At 46.6% G+C, this 24,801-nt stretch overlaps 1 protein-coding gene across 12 annotated transcripts in view; it reads right to left on the bottom strand.

Moving 5' to 3' along the window:
• The window catches only part of carmil3 (capping protein regulator and myosin 1 linker 3), a 140,964-nt gene that overhangs the window by 43,733 nt on the left and 72,430 nt on the right, over positions 1-24,801 (bottom strand). For all 12 annotated transcript variants that reach the window (XM_061839763.1, XM_061839758.1, XM_061839764.1 and 9 more), the window contains exons 16-18: positions 16,162-16,266; positions 6,901-6,970; positions 6,708-6,789 (exon numbers count right to left, since the gene is read on the bottom strand). In XM_061839763.1, the coding sequence (XP_061695747.1) occupies positions 6,708-6,789; positions 6,901-6,970; positions 16,162-16,266 (257 nt within the window). The remainder of the gene's footprint in view (positions 1-6,707; positions 6,790-6,900; positions 6,971-16,161; positions 16,267-24,801) is intronic.

The raw sequence follows: 24,801 nt of genomic DNA, 5'->3' as shown, positions 1-24,801 counted from the left end.
AGGAAACACGTCTGCACAGATACAAGACTAAATGGTTGGAAGCTTTGATTCCTGGTTGCTGTTGACTGTGTCTTTAAATGATGTCTGTAAGCTTTTGAAACACCCTTAAAGTGCATTGGGATCATAGTTTGTCATGTGTTTATACTGTACAACTTAGAATCATTCTATCTAGGATTTTATCAAACAAGGGGGCTTGACTGGGGGAGACTAATGGTGATGGACGAGTTGGTCGAAGCCGGCTTACATGGAACGTGGGATGAACCGTCATCGATCTGGGGAGTTTCAAAGAAACAGCGACAGGGTTGATGAGCTTAGTGATAGGAAAGGGAACCACGAACCTGGGAGCTAGCTTGCATGACTCCGTCCGCAGCGGAAGATCCCTTGTGGACAACCATACGCGTTGTCCCACCTTGAACGCCGGTGCCCTGCGGATTTGTAGGAGTTGTCCATGCGTATTAGTGTCTTTCCGGCTATTTCCCAGGTCCGCCAGACAGCGTAGACCGGTCTCCAGGTCCTGATTTATTCTTTCTGTTTGGCCATTGGACTCCGGGTGATGACCTGAAGTGAGGTTTACTTTTGCCCCGATGAGGGTGCAGAACTCCTTCCAGAATCGAGACACGAATTGCAATCCTGTCCGAAACTACATCCATTGGCAGGCCATGATAGCATACCACTTTGTCTAGTAGTAGCTGCGCCATCTTAGAAGACCGATCAATGACTGAGAGTACCACTGTGTTTCCCTGGGAGCAGGGTAGACCAGTAACGAAGTCTAAGGAAATGTGTGACCAGGGACGAGAGGGAATTTGTAGTGGTCGTAGCTCACCCATAGGTCGCAGGCGAGAGGTCTTGTTGGCCATACAGATCGGGCACGTGTTGACATACTCCCTCACGTTCTTTCCGAGGTTTTGCCACTCAAACCTTTGTTACACTACCGAGCGGGTCAGGGTGGCAGACAGTCTTGTTTGTGAGGGCCCAATCAATGACGTCTCCTTGTAGCGAAGGAACCACGAACAGACGGCCGGGAGGACATGCGGCTTGCCCTGGAGAGTTCCTCAAAGCCTCATTTACCCATGTCTCGATCTCCCAGGTGAACCCGGACACGAAGCAGGCCTCAAGAAGTATCGGAACACTCACGGGCTCCGTTCGCTCCCCTTCATGGATCCGAGAGAGTGCATCTGGTTTACCATTCTTTGAGCCTGGACGAAAGAACCGCGTGAACTGAAAGTGAGTGAAAAAGAGTACCTGGCATTCAGTCTCTTGCTGGTCCTCAGGAACTTCAAGTTCTTTTGGTCCGTAAGAACCAGAAATGGCACTTGTGATCCCTCCAGCCAGTGTCTCCATTCCTCCTGCGCCGTTTTGACCATCAGTAATTCGCAATCGCCCATATCATAATTCTGCTCTGCCGACAGCAGGCGCACGTGTGAATTCTTCCATTTTTTGCACACCTCTAGGAATGTACTGCTTCCATTCCTGAGTCCGATGCATCCACCTCCACCACAACTGCCTCTCTGGATCTGGCATGGTGAGGATAGGAGCTGTGGTGAAACTCGACCTCAGTCTATCGAAGGCCTCCTGGCAGGTCCCGTCCCACTCGAATGAGTTGTGGGGTGAAGTGAGGGCGTGCAAGGGGGCAGCAATGCAACTGAAGTTCCTGATGAACTTGAGGTAGAAGTTCGCGAATCCGATGAACCTCTGCACCTCCCTGTGATTGGTGAGAGTGGGCCATTGGAGAACCGAGTCGACCTTACTGGGATCCATGCGAATCTGTCCCTCGGCCAAGATGAATCCCAAGACTGTGAAGGAAGGTCGGTAGAACTCATACTTTTCCATCTTGAGATAAGTGACCTGAAGTAAGGCTTCCTGACGTGCTCGATGTGGGAACCTTTGTCCAGGGAAAAGATCAGAATGTCGTCGAGGTAGACGAACACGTTCTTGTTCAGTCTCTCACATAGCACATCATTAATAAAATTCTGAAACACCGCTGGCGCATTCGTCAGGCCAAACGCCATCACCAGGTACTCGTAGTGGCCTGTTGGTGTATTAAAATCCGTTGTCCACTCGTCCCCTTCTCTGATGCGTACCAGATGGTACACATTTCGTAAATCCAACTTGGTGACGATCCAGGCCCCTTGAAGCAGATCGAATGCGGTAGCAATTAGGAGAAGAGTGTATCTGTTCTTTATGGTGATGTCATTGAGTCCCCTGTAATACAGGCTGTAACGAGGTGTCCTTCTTCTTAACAAAGAAGAATCCTGCTCCAGCCGGTGATGATGATGGTCGGATGAGTCCTACCGCTACCGACTCCTCTATGCACTCCTTCATGGCTTGGTGTTTCGATCCCGTTAATGAAAAGAGCCTCCCTTGAGGGGGTGAGGTGCCGGGCAACAACTTGATAGCACAATCGTACGGGCGGTGTGGTGGAAGGGATTTGGCCTTTGCCTCTGGGAAAACTTCCTTGTGGTCCTGATAACAGGACGACACTGATGGTAACTCCAGTACGGAGTTCGAGTCCTGTAGGTCGACGGTCGCGATCTGTAAACTCATCTCATCGAGAGTCCCAAAACAAATCTTACTACATTCTTCGCCCCATGCCCTGATTTGATCAGTGGTCCAGTCAATGTGTGGGTTGTGTCGTTTAAGCTAGGGACTGCCCAAGATGACATCGCGGCTCAGCGAGTTGAATACATGGAAACTTATTTTCTCGGTGTGAGCGTACGGAAATGTCATCTTGAGAGATTGCGTACGGTGAGTTACTCGGCAAAGGAATTTACCATTGGCCGCAAATGCGTTGCGGAACCACTGCATCTAAAAAGTCACAGCGCCCAAGGCCTCAAATACCCATGGATTAATCAGTTTCGCATCCGATCCTGAGCCAATGGAGGCTGTGGCGAAATAAGTGCTCAAGGTGACTCGAAGCGGTGCTCGACTCGATCCCGCCGTGGTGCAATTCACACTCACCGGAGTCGTGATCTTGGGGGCGGAGCGCTTAGGCCTGACCGGACAGTGGGCTACTAAGTGACCCAGGCACCCACAGTAGAAGCATCGGCTGTCTCGCCGATGTCGCAGTCATTCCTCTGTTGGACCATCAAGTCCCTCAACCTACATCGGGTCTGTCGCGGGTATGGACGTCGGCAGCAGGGAAACCTGTGGGGCGGACGCACCCTTCTAACCTTCGAGTCACGCGTCCACCTGTCCCTAGCCCCTGGTCGATCTTGAGATCTTGCAGGGTGGTTGGAGCGACCAGGACTGAGGAAGGAACCGTGGCCGCCGCAGTCGGTGTGGCGTTAGCGTCGCTAACAATGGCTCTAATCGGGCACAGATCTCGTGAAGCTTCTGGTTAGTCACCTGAAGAGCAGTCTCCTGCTCGGCCAGGCGTTTGCCTTGGATCTGCAATGAGCAGCGGATGGCTTCTGAGTCGGCTGGGTTCATGTTGTGGCCAGATCGTTCTGTCATAACCAGAATGCTAGGGCGGACCTAACTGCATGACTCGGTAGACAGGAAGGTAGTTAAAGGACGATTTTTATTTGTTCCAATGTTGAATGCCGGAGAGTCAGTCAGAGCAAGCAGTAGTATCAGGAGCATCAATCTTACGGAGTTGGTCGCAGGACAGGTGGAGGTCGGTACACAGGGGTTCAGGATCAGGAATGTGGAAGTGTGGGAACGAGGCATGGATGGAAATGATCTGGCAAAGCCAGACCGTCCGCTGGGTATATATACTTGGGTTCATTATACCTGATGAGGCGCAGGTGTGCAGGGGACCTGCACAGTCAGGGCTGGACCGGTAGGACCATGACATACAGCTGCGAATAAGTATTTGAACACCTGTTAAAACCAATGTTAATATTTGGTACAGTAGCCTTTGTTTGCAATTACAGAGGTCAAACGTTTCCTGTAGTTGTTCACCAGCGTTGCACACACTGCAGGAGGGATTTTGGCCTACTCCTTGGCTGTTGCTGAGAAACACGGAGTTTCAGTTCACTCCAAAGATTTTCCATTGAGTTTAGGTCTGGGGAATGGCTAGGCCATGCCAGAACCTTGATATGCTTCTTATGGAGCCAGTCCTTGGTTTTCCTGGCTGTGTGCTTCGGGTCATTGTCATGTTAAAGACCCACCTATGACCCATCTTCAATGCTCTGACTGTGGGAAAGAGGTTGTTCCCCAAAATCGCACAATACATGGCTGCTGTCATCCTCGACTTAATACAGTGCAGTCGTCCTGTCCCACATGAAGCATGATGCTACCACCCTCATGCTTCAGAGTAGGGATGAAGTTCTTTGCAGCTGTATCACACAAATAAATTGTTAAATCATACATTGTGATTTCTGGATTTTTCTTTTGAGATAATCTCTCTCACAGTGGACATGCACCTACGGGGAAAATTTCAGACCCCTCCATGATTTCTAAGTGGGAGAATTGACTGGATCTTGCTTCACATTCCGAAAATATTTTTTGCTCTCAAACCTCATGTGGTACTATGAAAAAGCCTGATTGGGAATTGGGAGTTTCCCCAGTGAAATTGGGACAGTATTTACGTGCAATTTAAAGGTGAAGTAGACAGTTTTCAAACTGCTGGAAAGATTTGAATGTAGACTCATTCCACTCCTCGCCTGAGCGTGTCTCTGCCCCTCACCACTTACTCATGCACATGCATAGCATGCCAAGGCTGCCGAATTGCTGCCATGACTTATTCATGATGGATTATTGTCAAACACAAAATGTTACTGGTTTTATGTTTTATTTTGGGGAATGTACAATCAATTTAAAAAAATAACAATGCATGATGCCCTAGTGAGAATAGTGAAGTAACACCCGTGGTGGTTTTCTTAGCCATTAGTAGCCGTCTGGGTTTTGGATACCTTGATAAACGTTTACTTATGATTTATCGTAAAAATTGAATAACTTCTTTTTAACTTTTTTGTTAACTAGAGTTAAATAATTCAGACAAGAAACTATAATAATCTTCTTTTGGCAGGGCCTATTGTTTGTTCCCATGAGGCGGCGTGTGCACAGTGCATCTGTGCAAATGGTTGAAAACATCATATTTTAATACAGTACTATTGTTCTGTCAGGTCATGCACATAGTTTTAATATGTATGACAAAAAGTTTCATTTTTCACGAATGTAAACTCCACCTTTAATTTTCAATCACAGCACAAGTAATTGCAAACGGTCGGCCACTCATTAAAACTAGTTGCTGAACCCTGCACTGTGAGAAAGTTAAAGGTCAAGTGTCATTCCTATAAACATTCTAAAATAGATATTTTAAAGAAAAATACATATAACATTATTCACTTCAATGTCCATACGAAAAAATATATATGAGCGGTGAGCGTGTCATCCATGCGCAAAGTGGTAGCCATATTGGGTGCATATTCTGTCCGTGACGTCACACCGCGACATTCGTCATTGAAAACATACTGTGCCACCTACTATGGGAGATGAACAACAGAGATATTCAGATTTTCCCAACGCCCCTTCTGACATGGAACCTCTTTTTGAAGAAGAAAACATCTCACAACCAAGTAAAGTGACCAGGGGCAATACTATCCCATAATTTCGAGCTATATTTACATGATATGCGGATCACGGCCAGACCGCTTGCGGTGAAACCAACGCCCCGCCCGATCCACCTTCGTGGCGGCGCAGCCAAACCGCCTCCCCATCTGATCGACCTCTGCGGCAGTGATAAACAATGCCCGCCCGGGAGTGACGATGACGCCCCGGCCAAACCGCCTCCCTGTCTGATCCACCTCCACGGCGGTGATAAACAATGCCGCCCGCCAAACCGCCTCCCTGTCCGAGCCACCCTGGCGCCGCCGCGTCTGCCGATCACGGCTTCAGCCAGAGTGGCACATCGACAGATTGAGCACCCCTGATTTACGGGTTACGTCCGCCCCCAACTATTATTTTTTTTAGTAGCTTTATACACACCTACCTGTCATAAGGAACCCATGAAGCTCTCGTCCTTTGCACCTGTGCAATCCATTTTTCAAGATGAACTGGGTCTTTTTGAAAAGTATGAATAGCAAATCCATCCTCCCGAGTGTTCAAGCAATATCCAGCAATACAATGAGCTGGTATTTTGGCTAACGCAAAGGACAAAGAGCTACCTTCCTGCAGGTAAAACTAATAGAAACTTACAAGCCTGCCTGAGTGCGCTACTGCCCTGTACGTCACTTACTGCTTCTTGTCGAAAACAAATCGCTCGAGAGGATTTTTATGGCGGGGGTTACAAAAAGCCACATACATCAAAATCATGTTTTGTAGTGAAAAAACGGATGGATCCAAACCGGCTGCCGTTTTTTCATTAATAACACTAAAAATCATGCATTTGACGACAATGACCTTTAAATTGTGTTTGGTTGATGACGTCGTCAATGGAACTGGAATATCTTAGATGCTGTTGTCTATTTTGTTGACAAACACTCTCATACTTTTAAAGTGCAGTTTGTGAAATTGAGTTTAGATTGCAGATAATTTCACATCTGACTAAGATTCCATCCAAACAAACAAAAAAAAAATCTAATTAATTCACCGGACTCCAAATAAAGACAACTCTTGTCTTCCAGATTTTCTTAACGGTATGTGAAAGTTTGAATGGTGTGCTTCAGTTGGAAATTTTATATAAGAGAGTTAGAGCTCCTGTACAAGGGATACCAAAGCCCTCGGGGAGAAATATGTGCAGTTTGAGCTTGAGTGTGCCTTACCATTATCGGAGATATCTAAAGTCCCGACACACGAAACTCTTGGAAAAAGTTCCTGAATAACCCCAGCACCTGCAGACCTTAACTGTCAGGAAAAGACAGAAAGAAGTGGAACATAATATGATGGACATAGGCATCAATCAACAAGAAGACAAATCAATCTAGCCTTTGCAACACGGACCGCGAGAGCGCATACCTCACATGCGCTGATATCCAGCTGCAAATCTGTGATATGGGGGTTATTAGAAAGGCCAAGGAACAGGGCTCTGGAGGGAAACGCATACATTACAAAATCTTAAAGATTCACTGGGGGATTTAGAGACATTGTATTATTTTACACTCGAAAATACATTTTGTAAAAGTCACATGAATAAATTCTTTTCCATTCAAAAACCCAAACACACAGTATTTTGTCAAGGGACAGTCTTTCACAATCTGAGCCCCCATAAAGCCCGACAATGTCATTTATATACTGTACTTGTGTCATTCAGCTGAACATAATTGAATCTCTGAGTTCTCTGATTGGAGGGAGTGGTAAGGCTCTTTGACTGACATTGAAAATATGAACATCCTTTTTTATTTATTTCTTTTACAAAACATTTAAAACCTCTAACCACAAGGATTATAGGACAAGGTACTTCCATCTATCCATTATCCAAATCACTCATCGTTGCAAAGATCACAGGAGTGCGAGAGCCGATCCCAGCTAACTTTGTGCAAAAGGCAAACTACACCGTGAACTGGTCCTGAGTCCAACTCATTTCATACTTCCTCACATGATATTTCACCAATATGTGTTTAGAAAAGTAAATAGTGTCATATATTGTGTATGCACACAGATTATATAACGGAATGCTTTTATGTACCGGTACTTTTAGTTGGTCACTTTTATTTTTCTCATTTTATTATTGTGTGTCCACTTAATGATAACACACTAAAAACAAAATTATTTCAGCTATGCGGGGAGGCGGTGTGGGGGGGGGCATATATTTGTTGTTATGCTATATGATGAGGTACTTAAAAGAAGTTTTGAAGAGGGGAGTCTGCTCTGCCAATTTTGGTTGTAATCCATTCACAGCACGCAATCGCTTCAGTTTTTGGAAGTTTGCTTTGCTTATGTAGCTCTTGATACTGTGTGAGTTTCCTTTTTTAGTCTGTGTGATAACAGCAGACTGAGCACCTAAACAGAGCAACAGTAATATTGAAGTCCGTGTCTGTAAGGGAAGTCAGTTTTCACAGAGTTTATCTTGCAACACATTTTGTGATCCTTCCTTGCCAACCAACACAGGAGATTCCATCTGCATCCTCAATTTAGACACCAGTCCATTTATTTAATATTCTGTAGCATATCATTTGAAAGTTAGTATGAGCTACAATGATAAACACTCATCCAAGGTTCTAACTTAAAGGAATACGCTCCCGAAAATCCACATGTACAATAAACCCTCCAATGTGAAGTAATATTATTATTACATATATTTTGGACATTAATTGAAAAAAAAAAAGAAAAGAAAGAAGATTTTTTAAATCCAAGCAAAATATGGATATGTGCCGGCTTTCACACTCAAACACGGAAGAAACATCCTTGACCCCGCCCCTAACGTCGCAGGTGCTTAGCATTACAGACCGTTCGTTCTAGCTAAACCAAGATGCCAACATGTTTTGCAACCTAACTGAGAAAACACACCCAAATTTCTCCTTCCTTAACCTCCCGTGGGGTCAACCTGACAGGATAAAGCTGAGGCTGTCACAGTTGAGGCTCGTTCATCAGTGGGGAAATTTGCACGCATTTAATCATTACTGGTTATTAGCCGCTTAGTTATATCCTCTAGGGTTGGTACTGTATAAGCAACAACATATTTTATAAGGCGGCACGGTGGCACTTCTGTTCAATCCCGGACCTCCGTGTGTGGAGTTTGCATGTTCTCCCCATGTCTGCATGTGTGTAACCTGCCTACGGCCCGTTGACAGCTGGCATAGGCTCCAGCACTCCTGCGACCATCGTGGGGCTAAGAATATGGATGGATGTATATGTATGTGTAAGCACACAACACTTATATGTTACTACTTACGGCAATGCGCGCGCGCAAACCCCACTGCCCACCTTCCCGGCATCCCTGTCACTGGTTGATTGCGAGAAGCTGGCTGCATGATTGAAAATAATTTACGGATTCTATAGCTGTTGTTTTGATGTTAGAGTCCAAAGCAACCATGATAACTGCTTGGGTTCATGAGGCTTGTGAGGATGTGTGTCACTCACAGTCGTGTTTGAATCATTTCAATCAATCAAACTGCATGTAATAAAGTACTCATTTTTCATCATACTAAATCAGTGAATGAAAATAATCTAGCAATGCTACAGTTGTACAGCTGACAAAAGTAGCAGTATATGATAGCTTGGGTTCTTGTGGCTTGCAAAATTCTGGCCCCCACCCGCTGCTTTGTATCATTTTAATCTATGACATCCTAATTAACTGGGATTTTATGCATATTAAATTAGCTGTTAAACATCATTTTAGGGTGCTAAGTGTTGCTTATGTGAGATAACTGTTGTTTATATGATAGCAATGCAAGGTATTATAATAAAAAAAAAAAAACAGCCATGTTTGGAAACTCTAGCAAGCTGTCTTTTCGTTGGGGGCGAGGGGCAAGAGGATGATGTCATGCTCCTGTATTCCAGCCCGGGCTGGGCGTGGCCAGCTAATCAGAAGGCGCACACCTGCGCCTCATGACCACTGATTAGACCCAGTACATATAGGACCCGGGGGACGACAAATACTCCGCTAGATCGTTGCTCTTGATGCCTCGTTCCCGCACTCCTGCTTTCCTGACTTCTGATCTCCGTGCACCGACCCACGCCTGTCCACTGACCACCCTCGTAAGCCCATCCGTACTGGTACTTCGGATTGTTTGGACTGTCTACCTGATCTCAGACCTCGGACCGAATAAAGGTTTCCTCTGTACTGTCTGCTGTCTCTGGAGTCGTGCATTTGGGTCCACCCTTGAGCCCCGTATCGTGACAGAACGATCTAGCCAGAACATGGACCCAGCCGACTCTGAAGCCATCCACCGTGCACTGCAAGTGCAGGGCAAACGCCTGGGCGAGCAAGAGGCTGCTCTCCAGGGTATGACTCACCAGATCCAGGAGCTCTGCGCCCAGCTGGTACCGTGGCTAGCCTCTCAAGCTAGCGCGGCCGCTCCTGTGCCTTCCCGTGCCGGCATCACTCCGCTCTCTCGACCAGAGCGGTTCTCAGGCAACTCTGGTAACGTCAAGCCCTTCCTGGCGCAGTGCGATCTGCACTTTGAGCTGCAAGCGTCCGCTTTTCCCATGGACCGCTCCTGGATCGCCTTCGTCATTTCCCACATGACGAGGAGGGCGGAGGCATGGGCCACCACCGAGTGGAGTCGTAACTCGAAGATCTGCCGCTCATGGGCGAGCTTCGTCTGTGCGCTCACCCAGGTGTTCCAGTACGCGGCTCTGGAACGCCAGGTGGCGTCCTCGCTCATGACAATTTGCCAGGGACGTCGCCGCGTGTCCGACTACGCCATTGAGTTCCGGATTCGGGCTGCCGAGAGCCGTTGGAATGAGGAGGCCCTCCATGACGCGTTTTACGAGGGACTGTCCCCACAGATCCATGGCCACCTTGTTGCCATGGATCATCCGCCTTCGCTAAACTCCCTCATCGCATTGGCCCTCAAGGTGGACCAGCGCCTCACCGTGCAGAGGCAGATGGAGGGCCTGAGGGAGGAGGAGAAGGAGAGTCTCAGTCCGGTTGCTTCCGCTTCCCGGCCACCCGTGTTGTTGGCTTCATCGGAATCCATGCAAGTGGAGGGGCTGGGCGGCTCAGCGGAGGAGCGCTTACGTCGGCGACGAGAGGGACGCTGTTTTTACTGTGGTCGTTTGGGACACCTAATCGCCCGCTGTCCGACCCGGCCGAAGCGCCCCGACAGTGGGATCTCGACGCCGGTGAGTGTGCGGTATACTGGCGCTAAGACGGAGCGATCACTGTTGCACCTCACAGTCGGGACAGAGGCTTATTCCTGCGAAGTGACCGTGTTCATTGACTCTGGTTCGGAGGCGAACCTCATACATCCGCGGATAGTTGAAGCGTTGCGGGTGGCAACCTTCCCCACGCAGCGTCCTCGGGTTGCGTACGCCGCCAACGGCAAGTTCCTCTGCCGTGTAACACACCGCACGCAAACCATACGTAAGGACTTTCCGGAGAGGCACACAGAGCGTATAAGTCTCCACGTCTTCAATTCGTGTAACTGTGACATAATCTTGGGGAGCCCGTGGCTCAAGAGACACAATCCGCACATTGATTGGGTCACGGGTCAGATTAGGGCTTGGAGTGAGGACTGTCGCAAGCAGTGTGGCATCGCCGGGGAGGATAGAGGGATCCAAGTGGCCGAGCTTAGCACCGCGGCCGAATTAGTCACAGTACCCTCTTGCTATCATGATTTGAGGGAGGTTTTTTCGGATTCTAGAGCACGAGCTCTGCCGCCGCACTGGCCTTACGACTGTGCCATCGAACTCCTCCCGGGTACCTCACCCCCCAGAGGGAAACTGTTCTCGTTGACAGGACCGGAGCAACAGGCAATGAGGGAGTACATCGAGAAGTCCCTGGCAACAGGACTTATTCGACCGTCATCCTCACCAGCCGGCTCGGGGTTCTTTTTCATTAAGAAGAAGGATTCCACCTTGCGACCCTGCATCGACTACAGGGGATTGAATGACATCACGGTCAAGAACAGGTATCCCTTGCCCTTGATAGCTACAGCCTTCGAACTCCTTCAAGGAGCCCGGATGTTCACCAAGTTGGACTTGTGCAGCGGGTATCATCTGGTGCGGATTCGGGAGGGTGACGAATGGAAGACTGCTTTCAACACTCCCACGGGGCATTACGAGTATCTCGTGATGGCCTTCGGACTGACCAACGCCCCGGCTGTGTTTCAAAACTTCATTAATGACGTGCTTCGGGAGTTTTAGAATAGATCAGTCTTTGTATACCTGGATGACATTCTCATCTTCTCGGCAGATCTAACCTCTCACAATCGACAGGTCAGAGAAGTGCTCCAGCGTCTTCTGCAGCACCAATTGTACGTTAATGTGGACAAGTGTGAGTTCCATCGGGCTTCGTCCTGGCCGAGGGAGAGATACGCATGGACCCCGGGAAGGTCGACGCGGTGCGGCATTGGCCCACCCCCACCAACAGGAAGGAAGTACAGAGGTTTTTGGGATTTGCTAATTTTTATAGGAAGTTCATAAGGAACTTCAGTTCCGTGGCCGCTCCTCTGCATGCGCTCACCTCTCCACACACCACTTTCTCGTGGTCCGGGATCTGCCAGGAGGCCTTCAGCAGACTAAAGGAAAGTTTCACTGCTGCGCCCGTTCTAATTGTTCCGGACCCAGATAACCAGTTTCAGGTGGAGGTGGATGCATCGAATTCAGGAATCGGAGCAGTACTGTCTCAGAGGAGTCCCAGAGACGGTCGGATCCACCCGTGCGCGTTCCTGTCTCGGAAGCTGACCCCGGCAGAGAGCAACTACGACGTGGGAGATCGGGAACTGCTGGCGGTCAAGAGCGCGTTGGAGGAGTGGCGGCACTGGCTGGAGGGCTCGCAAGTTCCGTTTGTGGTCTTCACGGACCACAAGAACTTGGAGTACCTGAGGACCGCGAAGCTGTTGAACGCCCATCAGGCCAGGTGGGCCCAATTCTTCACTCGCTTCCACTTTACTCTGTCCTTCCGCCCAGGTTCCAAGAACGGCAAGCCGGATGCACTCTCGCGGATTCACGAGGGGGAGCGCACGGAATCAGAGGTCGCTCCTATTCTGCCAGAGGCGTGCTTCGTGTCCGGTTTCACTTGGGCGGTCGAGTCACGGGTGAAGGAGGCTCTGGGAGAGACACCGCCACCCGCGGATTGTCCGTCGGGCCGCCTTTTCGTCATCCCATCTCTGCGGGGAGACGTCGTCGCCTGGGCCCATACCAACAAGACGGTCTGTCACCCGGGTATGGCAAAGACTCGTTCAGTGGTGGAACAAAGATTCTGGTGGCCCAACCTCAGCAAGGACGTAAGGGAGTTCGTCAACGCCTGCCCGGTGTGTGCGGCCAATAAGACTTCCCGCCAATGGCCCGTTGGTGAGTTGCGACCCCTGTCCACTCCTTTTCGTCCGTGGTCACACATCGCGCTGGACTTCGTCACCGGCCTGCCGCCCTCCCAAGGGAACACAGCGGTCCTGTCTGTAGTGGACCGTTTCTCCAAAATGATCCATTTCGTGCCACTTCCAAAGATCCCGTCGGCCAAACAGACAGCCCAGCTGGTGTTAGACGAGGTCGTCCGTTATCACGGGCTACCCCGGGACATCGTTTCGGACAGGGGTCCGCAATTCAGCGCTCGCTTCTGGAAGGAGTTGTGCAACCTCATCGGCGCGTCAGCTAGCCTGACATCGGGTCATCACCCGGAGTCGAATGGCCAGACGGAGAGGATAAATCAGGAGCTGGAGACCGGTCTTCGATGCCTGGCCTCCAGGGACCAGAGCACGTGGAGCCAGCACATCAAGTGGGTGGAGTATGCCCACAATTCTCTACCCTCCACCTCAACAGGTATGGCTCCACTCCATGTCGTGCACGGTTATCCTCCGTCCCTGTTTCCTCCACTGGCCACAGACTCCGGGGTCCCGTCGGCCCTGGCCGTGGTGCGACGCTGCAAACGGACCTGGGAAGCAGCGGGGAGGACATTGCTGCGCACGAGCAGCGCTTACAAGGCCGCAGCGGACCGCAAGAAGAGGCCAGCACCAAAGTTCAGAGTGGGACAGCCAGTGTGGCTCTCCACCAAGGATCTCCCGCTGCGGACGGAATCGCGCAAACTGGCTCCCAGGTTCGTTGGCCCGTTTCCGATTTCCAAGGTTATTAACCCGGTTGCCGTCTCACTGAAACTGCCCAGGTCGATGAGGGTGCACCCGACGTTCCACGTCAGCAGACCGAATCGCACTTCGTCGCTGGCTCCTCCAGTCAAGCCCCCCCCCCCCCCCCCCCCCCCCCCCCGCATGGTCGACGGGGGGCCGGTGTATACTGTGCGCCGGTTACTGTCTTCCCGCCGCAGAGGAAGGGGGGTCCAGTACCTGGTGGAGTGGGAGGGATATGGCCCAGAGGAGCGCTCATGGATCCCCTCCCGCTTCGTCGTGGACCGCTCCCTCATCAGGGACTTTCACGCGGCTCACCCTGATGCTCCTGGGCCGTCCAGAGCCGGCCGTTGAGGTGGGGGTACTGTCATGCTCCTGGATTCCAGCCCGGGCTGGGCGTGGCCAGCTAATCAGAAGGCGCACACCTGCGCCTCATGACCACTGATTAGACCCAGTACATATAGGACCCGGGGGACGACAAATACTCCGCTAGATCGTTGCTCTTGATGCCTCGTTCCCGCACTCCTGCTTTCCTGACTTCTGATCTCCGTGCACCGACCCACGCCTGTCCACTGACCATCCTCGTAAGCCCATCCGTACTGGTACTTCGGATTGTTTGGACTGTCTACCTGATCTCAGACCTCGGACCGAATAAAGGTTTCCTCTGTACTGTCTGCTGTCTCTGGAGTCGTGCATTTGGGTCCACCCTTGAGCCCCGTATCGTGACAGATGACACCTGACAGCACAATATTTAAAATAAGCGTTATTACAGTTTAGAGTACAGTACATTCCTTTGTCCACACAGGTTATGCAAGTGAATTTGGTCACACTTCTCCCTCTGATGTCACATGACATGGGATGGGGAGAGAAGGGATTGCTATCCATCCATCCATCCATCCATTTTCTTAGCCACTTATTCTCACAAGGGTCGGGGGAGTGCTGGAGCCTATCGCAGTTGTCAACGGGCAAGAGGCGGCGGACAACCAGAAATGGTTGCCAGCCAATCGCAGGGGACAAAGAGACAAACAGTTCCACTCACAATCACACCTAGGCAATTTAAAGCGTCCAATTAATGTTGCATGTTTTTCGGATGTGGGAGGAAACCGGAGAAAACCCACACAGGCACAGGGAGAACATGCAAACTCCACACAGGGAGGGCTGGGATTGAACCCGGGTCCTCAGAACTGTGAGGCCAACACTTTCCAGCTGCGCCACCATGCCGCCAGGATTGATGTTATTAGTTTAATTTTCTTTCACAAAAAGGACACAAAATTTAAGCTATTAGGGAAATATATACTATTAAGTTTCCATACCTCCTTTAAGACCTCTAGCCACCTTTGACATGTTTTTCACCTAAGTGATTGTAATTCTACCCACTTACTGTTCTACACTGACTGTATATCACAGAGTACCTACACAGAGAAAAACATACAAGCACGCTGTATGAAGTAATTATGGTCACATCTGTAGTTGTCACTATCTTAATAAGCATCAAATTTGATAGTAATCATACTAAACCGAGCTCTAACCCTCTCTCTCTGTTATTAAGCTACATTAACGTGAATCTCATTGATTTGCACAATGCTAATTTGACCTTGTCTCGGGTCCTTCACAGCTTCCTCCTGGCCATCTTTGGCTCGGTCTGTGTTACAATTACACGTCACAGTGCTAGCCTTGCATTTCAGTCTGAAATGCTCCCACATGTCTTTTTTGTCTCATTTACATTTCTACTAGTCATCGCGATCTTCGCGCTCCTTCAGTCAAACAGATTCCCTTCCACCTTCTACTTCCCACGTGTTATTAACATAAGCGTTTTGTGCCACTTTTAACAGCTGTGCACCCAGCACGGTCAAGCTTCTTAGGACAGTCTTCTCAGGGCCATTATAAGGAAAGCTTAAAATTTGTGATTCATAGTTTTGCTTTTCAATGTGATTTTATGAGACAGAAAAATGTAAATTTTGGAAATTCCCAAATTGCAATGTGAAACAAATTTTAAGTTTTCGTCTTTATACAGTATATGTGAGATATGACAAAAAAAGATGATTATAACTTATGTATTGGGCACTTTAACGTTATGGATTCACTGCACAGTAAGTGAGCATACAACTTACACATTGAGTGACTAAATTTTGTTCATAATCACGCTGGATTTAAAACCATAAAATTGTAGTTCTCTTAAAATTGTCTTGATATCATTATATGGCTGTAAACGATCTACCATCATATACTGCAATTAATGGTTATCACTTGTTCCACAGGTTACTTCTAGGTTTTATATAGATGCATCCATTATATGGCCTATTGGCAATTAATTTCTTCATAGTCATTAAACTATTACTAAATAAACTATTACTACACGGCCATATGTTACATGTGTCAAGTAATAATTTAATGTGACAGATGTTCATTGTTCCCCCTTAACTGTTGCCTTAATTTTGTAGAAATGTCTGAGATCTTGTATTCATTAAATAAGATGCAATACTGCTACTACAACGGTAAATTTGGATGGGTTAGATATTTTTGTAAAGGCATTACAGTACTGCATTTTGCTCACCGAAGCCAATCAGGAGGAACCTTCATGGAGGCCAGGCTGACATGAGTCAGGCTGAATGCTGAGCTGAAGAACTGCCGGAATGTTGGCAGAGAATCTCTTGCTTTCCTGGAAATGAAGCAAAATGAAAAATGAGATGTTTTACAGCTACATACAGTAAGCGTAGAAAGCAAGAGGTCAGAAAGAGCATTAGGAATGGATTTCAATCAGGCACTGGAGAGTAAGAGACAAGAATGGATAGGAGGCTCACGGTGATGAGAGAAATTCACGAGAATGGGGTAGGCTTAAAGTCTGAGACAGCATTTGATAAGGGAAGTGAGAGGATGGAGGGAAAACAGTGAGTTACATTGAATGCTAAAGTCAAAAAGATGCTGGTTGGGAAAGTTTAGGTCAGTATGACAATTTACTGAAAATTACTGCCAAAACTTTGACATTCTCTCACACCAATTACTCAGCAATCTGTTTGACCTATAATATACAAGCCCGATTCTAATGAAGTTGGGATGTTGTGTTCAACAAATAAAAGCAGAATACAATGATTTGCAAATCAAGTTTAAACTGCATTTAATTTAAAACATTACAAGTTCAAGATATTTTAAGTTCAAACTGATGAACTTTGTTCTTTTTAGGAAATAATTATCAAGTTGGAATTTTATGGCTGTATCTTTTCCCAAAAACACACCAATTTGGAACATCCCACAGGTGAACAGGCTAATCCGGTACAGGTGGGTGTCGTGATTGTGTATAAAACGAGCTTCCCTGAATTGCTCAATCATTCACACGCAAAGATGGGGCGAGATTCAACTTCTGAACAAGTGTGTGAGAAAAACAGTTTCAGGACAATGTTCCTCAGCGTACAATAAGGCATTTAGGGATTGCATCATCCATAATATCATTGAAAGGTTCAGAAAATCCAGAGACATCACTGCATGTAAGTGGCAAGTCAAAAACCTACATTGAATGCCGATCACCTTCAATCCCTTACCTGCCGATGCATCAAAAACCGATGTCAATTTGTAAAGGATATCACTACATGGGCTCAGGAACACTTGAGAAAAACAATGTCAGTAAATACAGTTTGGCGCTACAGCCATAATTACAACTTACTTTACCGTGCAAGTAAAAAGTAAAAGCCATTTATCAACAGCACTCAAACGTCGCCCGGTTCTCTGGACCTAAGCTCATCGAAGATGGACTGATGCAGAGTGGAAATCCGCCAAGTTAAAAATTAAGGTTGGACACCAAAAAATGATTAATGACGGGCGTATTTTACAGTTCTTCTGCCCATTGGAGCTCTGTGTCGTCGTTGGCACTCTTTTTTCCTATGGGCGCAAATATTCTTATAAACAGACATGGCACATTCGATTATCTTTAAGAACTGAAGCCATGACACTTTGTAATGGTGTGCCGAAACACCGTGGGGCCCGTTGGCCACCCCCGGTACTTCCCAAGATCCAGATACAGAACACAGTGTGCAGTCATACGCTATTAAAAAAAACAAAACCCTGCTGCACTGTAAAAAAAAATTATACATAGAAAAAAAAAGTCTAATACCGAAGTCACAACGTTAACCGTGTTATCGTGAGGGAACACTGAATTCTGTTTTCATTTATGTTCAATCCAAAATCCCAATTTAATTGGAATTGGGCTTGTAATAGCCTAGTCAATTAAATTCCACGCTTTGTGTCTGTGCTCTACATTTATCTCAGTTTTAGGGAAAAGTACACCACCTTCTCTTCCGAACATATGACAAAATTGGCTTTTACCACTTGCACTGGGCAATTTTAAAGGTGCTCATCTGTTCAAATCTCAAGAACATGAGTGGGGAAAAAAGGCTCTGTACACTGTTCAACTGCCGACAAGGTTATTTTATTCATGTGCCCATTTTAAGAAGTCAGTATAAAGACTAGTAATATGACCCTGACTTGGATTATTTCTTTCCAATTTCAGAACTTCTACTATTCACATCACTTAGAATTGCTTAGGATAAATAATGGGATTAAAATCTTATAAGAGGATCTTTGAAGATGCCGTAACTCTCAACCTCAATACATGAAACCGCTTTGAGTATTATTAATGATCTTCTTCTTCTTTTCCTTTCGGCTTGTCCCGTTAGGGGTCGCCACAGCGTGTCATCTTTTGCCATCTTAGCCTATCTCCTGCATCTTCCTCTCTAACCCCAACTGCCCTCATGTCTTCCCTCACTACATCCATAAACCTTCTCTTTGGTCTTCCTCTCGCTCTTTTGCCTGGGAGCTCCATCCTCAGCATCCTTCTACCAATATACTCACTCTCTCGCCTCTGAACATGTCCAAACCATCGAAGTTTGCTCTCTCGAATCTTGTCTCCAAAACATCCAGCTTTGGCTGTCCCTCTAATGAGCTCATTTCTAATCCTATCCAACCTGGTCACTCCGAGCGAGAACCTCAACATCTTCATTTCTGCCACCTCCAGTTCAGATTCCTGTTGTTTCTTCAGTGCCACTGTCTCTAATCCGTACATCATGGCCGGCCTCACCACTGTTTTGTAAACTTTGCCCTTCATCCTAGCAGACACTCTTCTGTCACATAACACACCAGACACCTTTCGCCAGCTGTTCCAACCTGCTTGGACCCGTTTCTTCACTTCCTGACCACACTCTCTATTGCTCTGTATTGTTGACCCCAAGTATTTGAAGTCGTCGACCCTCGCTATCTCTTCTCCCTGTAGCCTCACTCTTCCCCCTCCACTTTTCTCATTCACGCACATATATTCTGTTTTACTTCGGCTAATCTTCATTCCTCTCCTTTCCAGTGCATGTCTCCATCTTTCCAATTGTTCCTCTGCATGCTCCCTGCTTTCACTGCATATGACAATATCATCTGCGAACATCATGGTCCAAGGGGATTCCAGTCTAACCTCATCTGTCAGCCTATCCATTACCACTGCAAACAGGAAGGGGCTCAGAGCTGATCCCTGATGCAGTCCCACCTCCACCTTAAATTCCTCTGTCACACCTAAGGCACACCTCACCATTGTTCTGCTGCCATCATACATGTCCTGTACTATTTTAACATAGTTCTCTACCACACCAGACTTACGCATGCAGTACCACAGTTCCTCTCTTGGTACTCTGTCATAGGCTTTCTCTAGATCCACAAAGACGCAATGTAGCTCCTTCTGACCTTCTCTGTACTTTTCCACGAGCATCCTCAAGGCAAATAATGCATCTGTGGTACTCTTTCTAGGCATGAAACCATACTGTTGCTCGCAGATACTTACTTCTGTCCTGAGTCTAGCCTCCACTACTCTTTCCCATAACTTCATTGTGTGGCTCATCAACTTTATTCCTCTATAGTTCCCACAGCTCTGAACATCCCCTTTGTTCTTAAAAATGGGAACTAGAACACTTTTCCTCCATTCTTCAGGCATCTTTTCGCCCGCTAGTATTCTGTTGAATAAGTTGGTCAAAAAGTCCACAGCCATCTCTCCAAATTGCTTCCATACCTCTACCGGTATGTCATCAGGACCAACTGCCTTTCCAGTTTTCATCCTTTGTAGTGCCTTTCTGACTTCCCCCTTAGTAATCATTTCCACTTCCTGGTCCTTCACTCTTGCCTCTTCAACTCTTCCTTCTCTCTCATTTTCTTCATTCATCAACTTCTCAAAGTATTCTTTCCATCTATTTAGTACACTACCGGCACCAGTCAACACATTTCCATCTCTATCCTTAATCACCCTGACCTGCTGCACATCCTTCCCATCTCTATCCCTCTGTCTGGCCAACCTGTAGAGATCCTTTTCTCCTTCTTTCGTGTCCAACCTGGTGTACATGTCTTCATATGCCTCTTGTTTAGCCTTTGCCACCTCTACCTTTGCCCTACGTCGCATCTCGATGTACTCCTTTCGCCTCTCCTCAGTCCTCTCAGTATCCCACTTCTTCTTCGCTAATCTCTTACCTTGTATGACTCCCTGTATTTTGGGGTTCCACCACCAAGTCTCCTTCTCCCCTTTCCTACCAGATGACACACCAAGTACTCTCCTGCCTGTCTCTCTGATCACCTTGGCTGTCGTCGTCCAGTCTTCCGGGAGCTTCGGTTGTCCATCGAGAGCCTGTCTCACCTCTTTCCGGAAGGCTGCACAACATTCTTCCTTTTTCAGCTTCCACCACATGGTTCTCTGCTCTACCTTTGTCTTCTTAATCTTCCTACCCACCACCAGAATCATCCTACATACTACCATCCTTTGCTGTCGAGCAACACTCTCCCCTACCACTACTTTACAGTCAGTAACCTCCTTCAGATTACATCGTCTGCACAAAATATAATCTACCTGCGTGGTTCTACCTCCGCTCTTGTAGGTCACTATATGTTCCTCCCTCTTCTGGAAATAAGTGTTCACTACAGCCATCTCCATCCTTTTTGCAAAGTCCACCACCATCTGCCCTTCAAAGTTCCTTTCCTGGATGCCGTACTTACCCATCACTTCTTCATCGCCCCTGTTTCCTTTACCAATATGTCCATTACAATCTGCACCAATCACAACTCTCTCGCTGTCTGGGATGCTCAGAACTACTTCATCTAGTTCCTTCCAGAATTTCTCTTTCAACTCTTGGTCACATCCTACCTGTGGTGCATAGCCGCTAACCACATTATACATAACACCCTCAATTTCAAATTTTAGTCTCATCACTCGATCTGATACTCTTTTCACCTCCAAGACATTCTTAGCCAGCTCTTCCTTTAAAATAACCCCTACTCCATTTCTCTTCCCATCTACTCCGTGGTAGAATAATTTAAACCCTGCTCCCAAACTTCTAGCCTTACTACCTTTCCACCTGCTCTCTTGGATGCACAGAATATCAACCTTTCTCCTAATCATCATGTCAACCAACTCCTGTGCTTTTCCTGTCATAGTCCCAACATTCAAAGTCCCTACACTCAGTTGTAGGCTCTGTGCATTCCTATTTTTCTTCTGACGCTGGATCCGGTTTCCTCCTCTTCTTTGTCTTCGACCCACAGTAGCTGAATTTCCACCGACGCCCTGCAGGTTAGCAGTGCCGGGGGCGGGCGTTGTTAACCCGGGCCACGACCGATCTGGTATGGGATTCTTTAGATGAACGCTCATATTTGTTTGGCACAGTTTTTACGCCGGATGCCCTTCCTGACGCAACCCTCTGCATTTATCCGGGCTTGGGACCGGCCTACAGATTGCACTGGTTTGTGCCCCCATAGGGCTGCATTGAGTATTATTAATGATAACGAAACAAATATAGCGGAGTCACACGATTCAATTTATGAAAATATATTTAATAGAGAGGTGAGTAATTTAAAAATGATGGAATTGTGGTGAACGGTGGTAATTAGAGTGCCAATGGCTTTGTGAGGGAAGGTCAGTTTGCTGCATTAAAGTCCTGTCATATTGTAAGTGCTGACCCAAGCTTGCGTTGTGAGACAACTCATCTTTGACCCATTTGCGCTAATGACACTGAGCCTATGAAACCTCTGCAGATAACACAAACAAATCCAGTATCCCTGCCTTCGTATGACACAGCCGCCAGCGAGCTGCGTCAACAACATACTGTATTACCAAGCCTGTGTCACTCTTTAATGTTTCTCATAAGTGTCACAGCTGTAGTATATATGATGGGTGAGAGAGGGGTATAAGGTTGACTATTCCCTATTTATGAGTCTCACGCTTATCAGCACACTTGAGCTTTGCTGATCTTTGTTGTCACTAGAATATTACAGCAGTCTGACGAGCAGCATTGAACCAGCATGTAATACCAGTGGAGGAAGGACCGGTACTGAAAAAGGTAAATCATATAATATCTGTTAAGGGTTGCTTCAGTGAAAAATGATTAGGGTGAAGAAAACATTATTTTAGAAATTAACTGCAATGTGTCACGCAACTCTTATGAGGATAAGCGGCTTAGATGATGGTTGACTGGATGGATAGAACTGCAATGTGACTCAGCAGAGCACAGGCTGGGAAGATAAAATAATATTAAATCTGACTTTGATAATGGGGCCCTAAGCAGATATCTCTCTTTTAATTCAAATTACATTAAATATGTTTGAATTGTTGAGAACGTATACAAAGACAGAATATAGTGCTGAATTGTTTAGATATAGTTTAAGCATCTTTTCACTGCATGAAATGTCCTCATTTTGTGGATAGGGATAAAACACAGCCCCATGATATTACGAGGCTGGGGCAAACACGTTCTATCACAAGTATCCTCCCCCACTAAAGTGACGTCACATGATTTGGCTAGTTTGACGTTGGTTTGCCCATTGTTAGCGTCCATAAAAAGGCCCATTTACAACTCCAACTTGCAGTTAGGCAAACTAACTACTGTATAACTACATCGCAAAATGCATCTTTGCTGGATGCCTCAATTTCGAGAACAGCTCAGTGACAGTTTTTTAAAATCCCAATATATGAGCACATAAAAAAAGCAATGGACTGACTTTTTGAAGACAAGCAGATGGTGAGCTGAATCTCAAAATCAATAGCTGAAGATGCTCATTTTACAACAGATAGTTTTGTAAATTTTTAGAGGCCCCGTGGCTCGATGAACCAGGGGTTGTGGGTTCGTATCCCACGGGGGCCTCCACTCCCTGAGAAGGGTTGCGTCAGGAAGGGCATCCGGCGTAAAAATTGTGCCAAACATATATATGCGTTCATCTGAGATGACGCGCTGTGGCGACGCCGAAAGAAACATACAGTTTTGTAAATTTTTACCAGAGACAACATGGCTTTTTCATTCAGGGAACGGGGCAGTGCCGACTGTCTCCCAACCTGGGCTTCATGCTATCGTCCCGCTGTCGTCAGGTGCCGTGTTTGGATCTGACATTATGTCACCAACAATGAGGTCAAGTTGACTTTTGTGCTTACTGTTATGATTTCAGAGAACAAAACTGTTTCTCTCTAATACTATGAGTAGTGGTTTTTCATATTACATAGTGTATGTTAGGGCCAGTTTCATTATTTCCTGGATCAGATGAAAGACAAAATTTGGTCTTTCACTATCGGACATTTAGAGGCTTTTCAACCAAGCAGACCAGGAACTTTGAGCTCGTGGTAGCAGGAGTTCCTGGTACCAAACATTTCCTGTGGCCCCTGTGGTTTGTGTTTCCATTACACTTGCTGTGGGTAGCTTCAGCAAATGAGGCTAGCATTGATCATAACTGACACCTCCTGGAATGAAGAAATGCTGGTATTTCAAGCTCTTAAATGTAAAATCTGAGCTCATAATCAAAATTTCAAATATTTTGGATACCTTGAAAACTTGACCCTTTATTCGGATGAAACAATTATCACTGATTCATATTTAGAAAGCCAACCTGACTGCAGAAAGTGTCACGTTCGATTGTTGATTCCAAGTTTTGCTTTTCAATGTCTTTTAATCCTTTTGGTCAAGAGCTCCAAATCAAAGTGAAGGATAGCAGAACGCAAGTGGAGAACAAACTCTAAATTGACTATGTCATTGACTAAGTCGTTGTTATCTTAAGAGTTAGTCAGGTCTACACAACAATAGTTTACTGGAATCATCAATAACTTCAACAATAACCGCACCATTTACTGTGGCTGACAAGCTCACAACCCCCTCGAACAAAAGATGGCTTCTAATAGCTGATAAATGCAATGAATTTAATTATTTTAATGAAAAAAAATCCATCAGGTCAAATATCAGCACAAATCAGAAAAATGATAAAATTTTACTACATCGGAAGCCACCAAGGGAAAGCTCAATTACCTTGTCAGAATTTGATACAATTGACTAAAACACTGGGGGAAAAAAACGGTTCAGCAGCAGTGCTTAGCTCTCCAGTTGGGTGCTTTTTCTTTTTAATTGTTTTGGTGTTTTTTGTTAATTTTTGTGAAGCTACATTTACCTATAGCTTCCAGGACCTGATAGATCTGGGACTAAAACAAACTATCAATCAAACATGACAATAGCGGGGGGAAAAAAATATTCCAGAGGACATCTCAAGACCACCAGGATCTCCATGGATAGTCGGTTCCAGCAAGCAAGGGTGAGGGAGCAAATGCAAAAGTGAGGATGTTGGTCAGGCCTGGCTGCTAAGATGAGAATGCCTTCGCTCAGCTACAGGACTATTTTTCATGCACTGTTTCACGCACTCTCTGGATAACACCAGAGTAACGCAACGGTGCCTTCAGGTCAGGGGACAAGGCACAGTACAGTGCTGCCAGAGCTGACTTGAAGAGAGGCCAAGGCAGCCTACAAAAGGAACATTGAGAAGTGTTTCACAGAAAACAACTCAAAAAGTATGTGGGAGGGATTACAACACACCACAAACTATAGTACACCAAAAACAAGCTCCATCATCAAGTTTGCTGATACCACCGTGGGCAGGCTCATCTCAAAAGGAGAAGAGTATCCCTTCATAGATGAGGTTGTTAAAATGGTGTTTGAAACCTCACACTAAACAACACAAACAACAACAAAATCATCTTCCGAAACCTCAGAACTTCCAAAAATGCAACCTGGACCTGGCCCTATTGTTCATCAATGTGGAGTGTGTGTGGACGGGGTGGACTTTTTCAGATTTCTGGGAGTCCACATTATATACAAACTCACTTGGACTGTCAACACTACGGTGGCGGTGAGAAAGGCTTAGCAGTGACTCAGCTTCC

This window comes from Syngnathoides biaculeatus, chromosome 13, assembly GCF_019802595.1.
Source record: "Syngnathoides biaculeatus isolate LvHL_M chromosome 13, ASM1980259v1, whole genome shotgun sequence".
Classification (NCBI taxonomy): domain Eukaryota; kingdom Metazoa; phylum Chordata; class Actinopteri; order Syngnathiformes; family Syngnathidae; genus Syngnathoides; species Syngnathoides biaculeatus.
This window is presented reverse-complemented; position numbering and strand designations above follow the sequence as displayed.